Genomic DNA, 12,761 nt, shown 5'->3' on the forward strand with positions numbered 1-12,761 from the left:
TTCTCAGTTTCTGTCTCACTTCTGCTACATCTAAAACTCTGGCACTAATCTCATTCTTTTTGTAAGTAGAAGTTTTATTTACTTTAGAGTCTTCCTACTTTAAATGAGGAATCATATTTCACTTATTTTACATTGTTTATTTGCTTTGCAATTACAGGGCAAACTGCAAGCATACATTTCCAGTGCCTGTCATGGCATACAAACATTTCCAGGGACAAATTATTGGGTTAGGAATAATTGCACTTGAAGTTATCTCACGCAAAGAAATGTCAGCCAAATTGGCCCATTTGAGCCGTTCTAACAAATCACAGTAGAAGAAGTGGCTTCTAAACAACTAAAATTTATGCAGAGTTTTACAAACTGGATGTCCAAGATGGAGGCGCCAGCAGATTGGTGTCTGTAAGGCCCACTTTGTGGCCCGTAGACGGTGCCCTCTCGCTACATCCTCACATGGCAGATGGTGAGGGAGCTCTCTGGCCTCTCTGGAAAGGGCACTAATCTCATTCATGGGGCCACACTCTCAACCTCACCATTTCCCAAAGCCTCCTCATACCATCATGTTGGGGTTAGGCTTCAGCATAGGAATTTTGGGGAGACAAGAGCACTCAGACTATATACCAGTTACACAAATACTTGCAGATGTAATTTAGCAGATGCACTGTTCTTCTGAATCTTCTGTAGCCGTTACAAAGTTCCCAAGACTAGGCAATATATAAGAAACAGAAATTTATTTCTCACAATTGGGAGACTTCAAAGTCCAAGGTCAAACTAGCCGATTCGGCTAGAACAGGGCTGCCTCCTGCTTTCCAGTGGTCCTTTTTGCTGAATCTTCTAGAGGATATGAGTTCTATGCCTTCAGGTAACAGAGGGACATGAAGGCAGAAAGACTGATTTAATTCCCCTTGAGCCTTCTTTAATGGCCCCATGCCTTGGTTACCTCCTGAAGTTCCTACTATTTGAGTGTGGGTGTCGGGGATTGAACCCAGGGCCGTTGCACTGAGCTATGTCCTCAGGCCTTTTAATGTTTTATTTGAGACAGGCTCTTGATAAAGTCAGTGCCCAGGCTGGATTCAGACTTGTGATTCTCTTATCTCAGCATCCCAGGGTTGAGGGGTTATGGGCTACTGTGCCAAGCTCCCATCTTTTACTATAATCCTGTTGAGGTCTAAGTCCTTACATGTGAATTTTGGAGAGACATGTACATTGAAGGGTCACACTCACCCCCTTCTTTCTTCTTAATCATCTCAACCATCTAAATCATCTTAATCATCAGGGGTCCAGACTGCAGAGCTGACAGATGCTGTTGGATGTCTGGGGCCAGGTTGTCTCCCAACCTGGCCTGGGTCTGGAGGCAGAGGACAGTTACACTGTGGACAGAGCAAAACTCTATTGTTCTAGGACCAGGACCACTGAGTTGGCCTTACTGCTTGTTTCCTCTCATCTAGAACTCCAGTGAGTCAGAGCTTTACATATTTTCCAAGAACTGAGTCGCCAGCCTAATGAGTCAGAGCAATCTATTTGCCAGGAACCAGATGTGTTTGGCACACCAGAAATTATCAAGTGCCTGCTTTTTTGAAACAAGCCCATTATGCTGAGGAAGGTGCTACTGCACATGCCTCAGGTGCTAGACTCAAAGCCTCATCTCTCTGTCTCCTCCTGGCCTTGGCGGGGTTGGCACAGATATCTGGGCCACAGAAATGCCTTGTCTCCTTAGCTAGAGAGGGTGTATCTTCTGGCATTTAGAAAATATTGATATTTCAAGCTAAACTCTTGCATCACTCTAGTGTTTTCAGTGGGCTCTAATTGCCATGGTGATTTGACTGCCTACCATCTATCATCCTTTACAAAATACAAGAAGATGCTTTCTTCTGAGCGTGATGAATTGTTTTGTGACTTCTTTATCCTTTTGTTTCAGATTCCCATTCTACTCTTCCTTTGGAATACTATGCCAGTATGGCAGATACATTTTTTTGTGAGCTCAAAAATATTTTATTCATTTCCTTTCCTATTCTTAACAACAAAAATCTGTTTATAGATTGAAATTAATTTTGACATGTAATTTTCTATAATCATGAAACTATTATTTCTTTGTATTACCATCATAATTAGTTTACATTGGACTGAAGTGAAGACAAACATTTTAATTGATAAAAATGAAATATAAAAATTAAAATCATTGGAAATGCAATATACGTGATGATGCGGGTGTCCCTCCCTAGGGCCATGTGACCATGGAGTTGTCCTATGGTAAGAAAGGCCAAGCATCACTGTTTTCTCTAGTTTTCATTTTAAGAACCTGAAGCAAACTTGTTACACATAAATAGGAATAAAGCATGGCAATGGGAAAAGATTTGCTATTAAGTCATTCAATTGTTTTGAACTCCTTCCAAATGGTTTGCCAAGAACCAGCTGGTGATTATTAGAAAGTCTTGTTCTAAAGCCTGAGTAGCTGGCGATGTGACTGGGTCTCCTTCAGTGCTATTTGGAATGAAAACGTGAAAACTGCTGTTCTGGCTGCGGAACTGTGTCCCCAGCCATCGGGATACAACCAGAGGTCTCCACATGGTGGTGGTGGGGAGGCTGCACCCTAGAAGATGTACTGACTGGGGTTTGGGTGGGCTGAGGTACATGGGGACATAGAGACAGTGAGGTGAGAGGTGGCCAAAGGGATTCTCAGACAGCTGACTTAGGAAATCAAGGATTTTGGAATGATAATCACTTCAAAAACGTTGATGCCACATCTGGTTTTGGGTTTGCATCTACTCTTACTCCAATCTGAGGACCACAGCAGTGGGGGCGCATCATCTCTAGATGCAGGACCATTGTCTGCAGGATCAGAGATGACACTGCAGTGAGCAATTTGTGACAGATGCACAGAGACTCTGCTGGACTGTTGGGGCAGTCCTGGTAATGCCTTTTTCGGAAAGCACCAGAAGTCTAGAGAGTTTGCTCAGAAATATGTCTCTAGAATCCTGGGCACCAGACCCAGAATTATCTACTTGAAATAGCTGAGTGCTCCCATAGACACCCCAGGTGTGTAGGCCAGCTGCCAAGCAGTAGCCTCATGCACTTCTCAGGTCACCTCTAACCCATTCTGGAAGCCGCTCCATGCTGGTGAGTGTGAACAGAGTGAGGCAGCAGGATGGGGCTGTCCACAGCCGAGGGGCCTCTTGCATAGGCCTGCCTAGAGAATTGGACAGGCACATTGCTCAGTGCTAACAACAGACATTGATTACTATATAAGAAGACAGAGAACAAGTGACTGGATGGAAACTTACCAACTCCCCAAATTCCTTTCTGCCCAGTCTCCCTCTGCCCTCCCAGTCTCCCTAAGGGACAGTGATGTCACCTCTCAGATGCCCATTGTCTTAGCTTCTTTCCACCAAGGACAAACAGATCAGGGCTCTGTCTTTGCTGCTCTGGCTTCTACTCCAGTGGCTGTGATTGTGGCAGCCACTGTGATTGGTTCCTTTACCTTCCAGCCTGTCAGCCCTTTTATGCCTTTCAACTCCCACTGGTAGAGCCAGAATTCAGTTCTCATATGTCTTGGCCAGACGATTGTACCTAACAATCCTTCAAGGCCTTCTCCACATTAACAGTTTTGGTGTAAAGTAATAATTATGCCATGCAATTGATTAAAAAAAAACTTCTTTATATTAGTCAGCATCCTGTTGCTGGACACAATACCAACATCCACAACTTAAAGGAGGTAAGGTTTAATTTAGCTCACGGTTGGGGGTGATTCAGTCCATGGTGAGTTGCCTCAAGGCAGGATCGTGATGCTGGAAGGATGTGGAGCAAAGTTGCTTAGTTCATAGCTGCTGGAAAATAAACAGAGGAACAGCACCAGAGAAAAATGACCCGTAATTACCCAAGGCCATGTCTCCTTTTTTTAACTTGCCACTGAGATCCATATTATTCAAGTATAGCTCTGTAGAGATGAAGGGGCTCATTTATCTAAAATCACAATCTCAGTATGTGCAAGTGTGTAAGGGATTTTTATAGTAAGAACAGAAGCAGGAGCACAGAAGATAATGCAGCTCTTCACACTTGCTGTAGCACTTCCTGCTGTCTTTAGCACATTCCCCTCACCCCCTTCTCTCTTTTTTTGGTGGAAAGGAAACTGGGCTATGACCTTCTAAGATGAGCACCTGCATATTCTCTCACTTCTTTGGGCTGAAGAGAGGAAAGGTGTTGATTATGTGCTCAGTGGATGAAGTTTGGTTTCTTATCTCTAAAAGAAAAACAATTCTGCAAAATTCTGTTTTGCAGAATTCACCATGATCCTCTCCTCTCGGACACAACTGTAAGTACACTCTATTAATCTGCTAAGTGTTTCCTAATCCAATGAAGTCAATAATAAGGATTAATGATCACAGCATTATATATAACTTAGCTACCTTAAATGGCATTCTTATTTCTGTGAGTGTCCCCTGCCTCTATCATTTCCCAGAGCTTCCTCTGCACAGATCTGGAGTGATTCCCTCCCTAGGGATGTAGATTGTACAGCTGAAGGAGACACAGGGACACAGTGGTGGGACCTGTGATCACAAGGAATTACGTTTTCCAACCTATGGACTATTCCTGCCACTGCACCCCACTGTGTTTGAATGGATGAACCCACGCTATGACCATTTAGTTTGGGCTTAAGACTCACAGTTTATGAACAGCCCTGAAGGATAGAATGCAGCGTGGGGGGAGGAAAAACTTCTTTACATTTGTAAGATCAGTACTAGAGCCTACAAATTAAGTGACCAAGATTCAAATTAATCAGGAAATATAGGTTGTTTACACATGCACTGGGCATACACTTTAGAGTACTCTGGTGAGTAACTCAAAGGGATGGAGACAGTTGGGTTTATGTCCTTAATTTAGTAGAGGAAAAGGAATAAAGCATAAAAGGCCACACAGGAAAAGCAAATAGTTTTGCTGAAGAAAGACAAGTGAGGCTTTACAGCAAGTGGAATGTAGGATGTTGTGCCGGTCTAGCTGCTGGGTACCACTGGAGTGCGATCCTGAAGAACTCGGGGATGAGAAGGCAGGGCCATTGGTTCATTTGTCTCAGAGGCACAGCAGGGAGCCAGGCTGGGGGGCAGAAGCCTCCTCTAGGGTGACACCCTTTGCTGCCACCTGTACTATGTGCCTGCTCTCTGAACCAGTTCCAGTGTCTTACTGAAGTAGGTTTTCGAAGTAAAAGCAATTGTGCGTCTAAAAGTTTCCCTATTTTCTCCTATAAAGATAAAGTAGCTTTGAGAGCACAATAAAGAAAACACTGTAGAGATCTGAAGATTTCTTTCCCCTATCAATCTTCAGAATTAGTATCACACATGTACTTGGTGTCACACTTTTAAGACATTGACGTGTTAAAAAGAGTGTTGTTTGTTTTATAAATACACATAATGTATATTTCTTTTTCCCATAGAGTTAAAAGGATCCTATTATAATACAGAAAATGAGAAAAATACAAAAAAGAATAAACATTTAGAATCATTTTAAATGCAACAAAATATAAAGTCATTGCTTTTAACAGTGGGCGTTTCACCTCACCACTAGCTACCGCCATACCTGTGTGCGCATCTACACGGGTCTTTATCATCAGCATCAGCATATTTCTGTTTACATCATCACCATATATTTACTGATATTGAATAACAGTAAAGCATGCTTTTAGTAATGCTGTCAAGGTTCTCCAAAATTCTTAAATATCTTTAAGAGCATGATTTTTAACAACTATAGAGTTTAGACCCCATAGTGATATCATACTTTGTTTTTATAAGCCTTTGTTATTAAATATTCTCTATTTTTCTACCTTTATAAGAAAAACACTGTGACAAACATCTGCATACATTGGCTCTTGTCTTTGGCTAAACTAGAAGTTAATAGAACAAAAGATTTGTGTATTTGTACGTGAACATGCTTATTTTAGTTTTTTACCGCAAAACATTTCTAGGCTAATTTAAGAAGAACATAGTAATTCTTAGTTTGAGTTTTCAGACCTCAGGATATCTCTGGGCAGCATCACAGGGAATTGCTGGCTGGGCTTCTTAGACCCACACTAGAAATGACGTCAGCACCGCCCACGGAGATTCTGGCTTTTCATTCCCTTTTCTGCCCTCTAGTGGTCCTGTTGAGAAATGGTAAAACAGAAAAGGGGCCGATTACTATAATCCAACTGACAAAAGTAACCCAAACTAAGCATGAAAGAGCTAACCAAAACTATTTATGTTAGAATACAATTGCTAAAAATTTAACATGGTGCAATTTATTTCCATTTTGTCATCTTTTGTTGGTGATGTTTTTAGTATTTTTTTTTTCTTTCAGTGATGTGAAGTATGAACCTGTTTAAAAGGAATAGTTTAAACATGTTGTTTATTATCACTATAAAGTTCCGGTATTCTAGGAAGTAAGAATTTTACCCTCTTCCTTCTGTTCTCTCTGCCACTTGAAGTTTTGGTGGATATATCTTTACATCTGTGTTGTCACATACATAACTTTATTGCCTTTTTAACAATAATATTATTTTCTGTCATGTGACTTAATTTTTATAGGTATATTAACAATATTCTCAATCAACTCTGTGCTTGACTGGTCTACTTTTTGTAAACTCTTTTAGTTCTTTATTTTGACCTAAGGCTTATTAGATGAGTACATTTTTAAACATGATTTTTCGGGGCAAGTACCTGATGGTAAATTGAGAAGACAGGTTTGTTGTCCAAGTTGGAATAAGGATTTATTGGGTGCAGATTCTTGAGCTGTGTCTTAGTTACTTTTCTCATTGCTGAGACAAAATATTTGATACCTACAAGTTACAGGAGAAAAGGTTTATTTCTGCTCACAGTATGTAGAGGTTTTGGTCCATGGTCAGCTGGCTTCAAGACAGGGCTGTGTGGCCCAGGGATGTGTCAGAGGAGAAACAGCCCATGGCAAGGAGGCAGGAAGCAGCAAACGGTAGCAACAGAAGCAGCAGTGAAGCAAACCTCCCTTTCCCTTTTATCCCTTTCAGGCTTACAAGAATGGTGCCACCCATACCAGAGGGTCCTCCTCATTATCTACACTCAGAATTATGGTAATTTCAACCAGTAAACTAATTTAGTGCCACATACCCTGAATCCCAGTGTTACATGCTCTTACTCTAACCAGCTCTGAAAAGTCTCATTCATGAGTAGATGAGGCTTTGGGGAGACATCTAGATACAAGCCATGACAGTCTGTGAAGTCTGTCTCTGAAGTCTAGAGTGTTCTCAGAGAACCTTGAGGCCAGTCTGCTTCTGATTTCCTGGGGATAAACGTTTTTCCCTCATTCAGTGTGTAGCATCTTGTAAGTAACTTAAACATTCAGAAATGAACTAGAATATCCCTAGATAGTATTCTATATTGACTTTGGTAGGTAACTGGACCTAAAACCTTCAGGGACACCTCGAACTTTACCCGTGCACCACCACGCCCAGCTTTCATTCACACATTTAGTTTCTGTGATATTACACTGAATTCTGGCTTCTGCCTGGAAGGTGTTTCCTGCTTCTCCCTTTAGGGTAGTAGTCGCTGTTCTTCAATCTTCAATACTGAGTTCAAGTGAGAAAAAAGTGAGTCCTTTTTGCATATATTATTATTAAATCAAATTCATAGCTTGATTTAACATTTTTACCATCTTAAGAATCTTGAATATATTTATCATTATCAATTTTGGTATTTTTCTGAAGTTCACCATATTTATTTTAAAAACTATGTATTTTTGTTTTTTTAAAATTTAAAGAGAATAAAACCAAGCAAAATAAAACAGAATAGAACCCATCAAGACAAAACAGTGAACACAGTACAGGACTTCAAAACAAGATAATAGGAAATCAGTAATAGCCACCAGAATGCCTCTTGTCTTCAGAGTAGCTGCCTATACCATAAGACATGATAAAAATCAAACAAAATGAAACACGATAAAATAAAAAAAAAGAACAATCCAGGGTTTCAAAATAAGGTAGTAGGACACGGACAATGGCTACTACCTGCCCTTTTTAGACTTTTCCTCCCTTTTCACTTTCATAATATCTATTGTACATTTGGGATCCCACTAACTCCTTCAGTTTTTTTTATACGAGAGATAACATGATTTTCACCCATGTGATTTCAAACCATTTCACCCATAAACATGATCTCAAGTTGCGTCATTTACCTACAAGAGCCTCATGATTATCCCTCTTTATAGCTGAGTAGCTTTCCATTATATAAAAATGCCGTATCATATCTAATCTGTGGTTGATGGACAAGCCTTTCTCTGGTTCTCTATCACATGGAGCATTTCTTCTCTCCTTTGATTTTTGGTCTATGAATTTCCTTTTGAGTTAAATGCTTCTTGTATATCACATATTGCTGGATCTTATTTCTTGATCCACTTTGCCTGTGTTTGCTTTTATTGGTGAATGGAGGCCATCTACATTAATGCTTTTGGCCAGCATGCACTGGTTCGTCTCTGCCTTGCTATTTTCCTGCTTTGGCTCCTTCTTCCTCCATTCAATTGCCTGCCCCACTTGGCAATCTCTCTCTGCCGCTGTTCCTAGAATAATGGTTATTTTTATCTCTCTCTAGAATGTCCTTCAGTAGCCTTAGTAGGGTTGGTTTGGTGGTCATGAATTCCTTCAGTTATTCTTAGTCATGGAAGTATTTTATTTCTCTATTAATTTTGAAGGACATTTTTTCAGGGTACAATGATCTGGGCTGGAAGTTATTTTCTTTCAGGACTTGCAATACTTTACTCCAAGGTCTTCTTGACTTGATGGCTTGTGCTGAGGAGTTTGTCATGATTCTGATGGATCTTGCTTTATAGTGATCTGTTTCTTTTCTCTAACAGATTTTAATATTCTGTTCTTGTACTGAATTCCTGAGATCTTTATTATTATATGTCTGGGTGTAGATTTATTTTGGTAATGGTTAATTGGAGTTCTGTATACCTCACTTATCTATATGTGTAAGATCCTTTTCCCATGTTTGGGAAATTTTCTATTCTGTAAATATTCTTTTTATGTCATTTGTGTTGGCCTCTGCTTTTTTCTTGCTGACACCTATCAGGACTGAATTATTTTTCTTTCATCATCTGGCAGCTGTTGAATTGTTATTTCTTGGTTCCTTGTTATTTTAAGAGATCTTTCCTTTTGTTATAACTAGCTACAATCCTGTCTTCAGGGTCTGAGAATCTATTTTAAGTTGCTTTCAAGTGGTTTTGCCAGCTCTCAATGGAGTTTTTAATTTGCTGGATATCTCTGAATCTGTTTTATGCATTCCAATTCTTCCCTATATTGCTCATTCAAGGTCTCCTTTATCTTCCCATGCTCCTCAATTTTTAAAAATATGTATCTTCTTTAGGTACACTCAGCAAGTCTTTCATTATGTTTGTCATTTCTTCCTTTACTTGAGATATTAGTTTCAATCTGATTTCTTTTACAGCCTCATGAAGTAATTTTTTTTACTTAATTACCATCATTTCAGAAATTTCAGGTGTGTAAATTCCAATTTCTTCCATGTTTATTTCTCCTGGGCTTTTCTGTGTGGGCTGGAGGTCAGAGATTGAGTTTTGCTCTTTTGTCTTGTCGTTTTCCTGGTTTCCTCTGTTTGAGCCAGTTGTGGGGTCTTGGGAGCTTCCCACAGTGGCTACCTGTCCACAGTATAGGGGAATGGTTCAGGCACATGAGTTTCTCCTATCCTCAGTTCCTGGGGAGGGGGTGGGGTTCTCCAGACATGCACAGCTTCTCTGAGGTGTGGTTGGCCGGTTCTTCAGGCCCACGTGGTGGGCTACAGGGCCCTGATGGTGACCAGGCTCATGGGGCAGGGCTGCTTGCTTTTCCTTCCAGCTCATGCTAGCTACTCACCTAGATTTATTCTTTTACATCTTTCATGTTTCTTCTCTTTTTCTCAATTGCAAATGCTGTGTTTTAAAATTATTTGCTGTTGGTGCACAAAAACAGCATTGCATTTTAAATATTAAGCTGGCCAGCTGCTAACCTTTTTACCCTGTCTTATAGGGATTAGTAAATTCTTAGTGAAATCTTTTGGATTTTATGGAAACTAAGTTATATGTACAATCAATTTTATTTTATCAGTTTTATTTTATTCATTCTAGCTTGTTTACATCTCTTTCTTTCTTGTTTGCTTTTTTAAAATTGGTATCGGGAATCGAACTCATGACCGCCTGCTTGCAAAGCAGGTGCTTATGTCGCTGAGCTAAATCCCCAGCCCCTACATCTCTTTCTTTCTTGTTTGCTTTTTTAAAATTGGTATCGGGAATCGAACTCATGACCGCCTGCTTGCAAAGCAGGTGCTTATGTCGCTGAGCTAAATCCCCAGCCCCTACATCTCTTTCTTTTACTGTGTCTTTTATGATTTTATAATAAAACACTTAGTTTATATTTTCTTGAGTATTGCTTTTCTGCTATCTGAAATTCTTGGCTCACACTTTGCTTTTTCAAAGCTTTGCCACATTGGGATTTTGAGACTTCTGGTTTTGAGTGTGACTGAGGGCCCTTGCTCTGTCTGTGCACTCTTCTTGCCTATTGTGGATCACATTCCCCAGAGAAGTCTTATGTTTGTTTCTGCCAGGGAGCACAGACTGCTCCTTACACAAGACCAACTGTCATGGCAAACCTCAACTTGGACCATGCTGCCACTATGCATTCACACCCAAACTCCTGGAAGGGTCAGGTCTGACATTTTGATTATCAGGGAACAACTTAAAGATGTTATATTTCTAACACAAGCCCAGGACAAGGTACGTACTCATCCTTTTTCCTCTCTTGATTGACTGGGGGTAGGCACCAGGCTCTCACACCCCTTCACTGTTTGCTGCAGTCTCCGTTCCAACTCCTGACCTCCTAGGCGCATCCTCCTTCCCTGTGTACAGTCTATGCCTGAGCCACTGACAAACAGTTCAAGTAAAAAGTGGATGAAGGACATGGATAAGCATTACTCAAAAAAAAAAAAAAGTGCAACTGGCAAGCGACCACCTAAAAAGCCCCATGTGCTCCAAAAATTCCACTCCTACCCCAGATTAAAGAAAGTACACAAATCAGTATGAAAACACATATTAAATGATCACTTACAGCAGCTCAAAGGTGGAAACAGTGCAGGTATCCATCAGTGGATGAATGGATAGACAAATTGTGCTCTGCATGCACATGGAATAGGAAACAGCCATAAAAAGGAATTAAATAGTATACTAATACAGACTGCAATGTGGATGAACCTTATAGGTATTATGCTGAGTGAGAGAAGCCAGTCATAACAGACCTAAAGTGTATGAGCTCATTGATATGAAATGCCCAGAATATGAAAATTCACAGAGACAGAAGGCAGATATTGGGTCCAGGGGCTGGGAAAGAAGGGACAGGGAGTGACTGAGTGCTTAATGGGAAGAGAATGATGCAGGTCTTTTGCAATTAGAAGATAACACAGCATCATGATGATGCTAGCACTGTTTAGTTGTTTACCTGCATGTTTGTTTCTTTTGTGGTGCTAGGAATTAAGCCCAAGGCGTCACTCTCCAGACAATTGCTAATTCTTAAATGGGTAACATTCTATGATGTGAAATTTGCTGCAATAAAATAATGCAAAAAACAGAAAACCTGAACTAGAAGATTACATAGGATACATCGTCTCAGGGACTTGATCTCATTTCTTCTTTCTCCTCCACATTTCTGTGTGGTTTATGTTTATTCTTCAATTCAAAAATGCAGCTATTTTATTATTCTACTTTGTTCTATTTATCATTTCTAAACAGATGTAGTAAGATAGCACCTAAGTTTTTCCCATCTTGCTGAGGATTAAAGTCCTTTAAACTGTTCTCTTTGCTACTATTTTATCACGGACTTGATCAGAAAACCCCCAGAGTAGCTTTTGGTTTGCTCCAGCTGCAACAGTGCCACACCCTCCTCCTCTATGATCAGGCAAAGCCAGAGTCTCCGTCATCATGTCTGTTTCCAGCCTCCCCTGTTTCTGTGTTGTTGTCCTGAATGTCCAGTGGCCTTGTTGGCCCCTGAGAGTGGTCACTCTCCCCTTCAGTGAATCCTTTCTCTCTGTCTTCTCGCTCTTCCTCCTCCTCCTCCTCTGTCCCTTTCATCTCTGCCATTTCCCACCTTGAAGCTCCAGCTGTGAAACCCCAGGAAGTTGGACACATCGGCATCTACATCCTTGAACTCATTTATGATGCTTCATCTAGGAAACATTCACAGGTCACTTGCCCCAAGTAAGCAAATGTCTGAAGTGAGATCATTTCTTGGTTGATATTGCAGCATCAGCATCTCATTTAGAGCCAATGGAAATCCAAATACTGCTGGCAGGTTCATGGTGAGCTTAAGTGCCTGGGCAGGGGGAGCGTAGGGCAGCTGAGGGTCATGGAAGTCAAACACTTCCTCCCTACACTTAGCACTTTCATCCTTTGAAGCGCACGTCAGTATTCCCTTCAAAACAAGGGCCATTTTTTTGTTAGGAGCTTTCAGGATTTCATTGGCTGCTGTGTGCAAATTTTTTCTCTTGCTGTGTGCTCTGCTGACACCTCGTGGTGCAGAATGAAAGTATGTGTGTTTGTGTGTGTGTGTGTGTGTGTGTGTGTGTGTGTGTGTGTGGCGGGGCAAGTGTAGAGAGAGACAGAGACAGAGACATACACGGAGATAGATTTGGGTGTTTGGAGAGCCTCTCCAAGGACTGGGAATCTGAATTCTGGGCATGGAGGAGCAGGGAGAGGATATGCATTTTTGGATGAAAAGACCTGTGTTTCTCAGT

General features: G+C 40.8%; 2 protein-coding genes across 3 annotated transcripts in view; both read left to right on the plus strand.

Moving 5' to 3' along the window:
• Nucleotides 1-12,761, plus strand: part of Mpc1 (mitochondrial pyruvate carrier 1) — a 506,120-nt gene that overhangs the window by 126,757 nt on the left and 366,602 nt on the right. The gene's annotated exons all lie outside the window — the stretch shown is intronic.
• The window catches only part of Rps6ka2 (ribosomal protein S6 kinase A2), a 370,448-nt gene that overhangs the window by 46,764 nt on the left and 310,923 nt on the right, over nt 1-12,761 (plus strand). Inside the window, exon 1 of one of the 2 annotated variants that reach the window (XM_063233075.1) lies at nt 4,199-4,306. The exons of the other annotated variant lie outside the window; for it this stretch is intronic. Coding sequence (XP_063089145.1) covers nt 4,214-4,306 — 93 coding nt within the window. The 5' untranslated portion in view covers nt 4,199-4,213. Of the gene's footprint in view, nt 1-4,198; nt 4,307-12,761 lie in introns of those variants that run through there. 2 annotated transcript variants of the gene reach the window in all.

This window comes from Cavia porcellus, unplaced genomic scaffold (assembly GCF_034190915.1).
Source record: "Cavia porcellus strain 051 isolate PalLab524CR breed Dunkin Hartley unplaced genomic scaffold, mCavPor4.1 scaffold_22, whole genome shotgun sequence".
In the NCBI taxonomy this organism is placed as follows: Eukaryota; Metazoa; Chordata; class Mammalia; order Rodentia; family Caviidae; genus Cavia; species Cavia porcellus.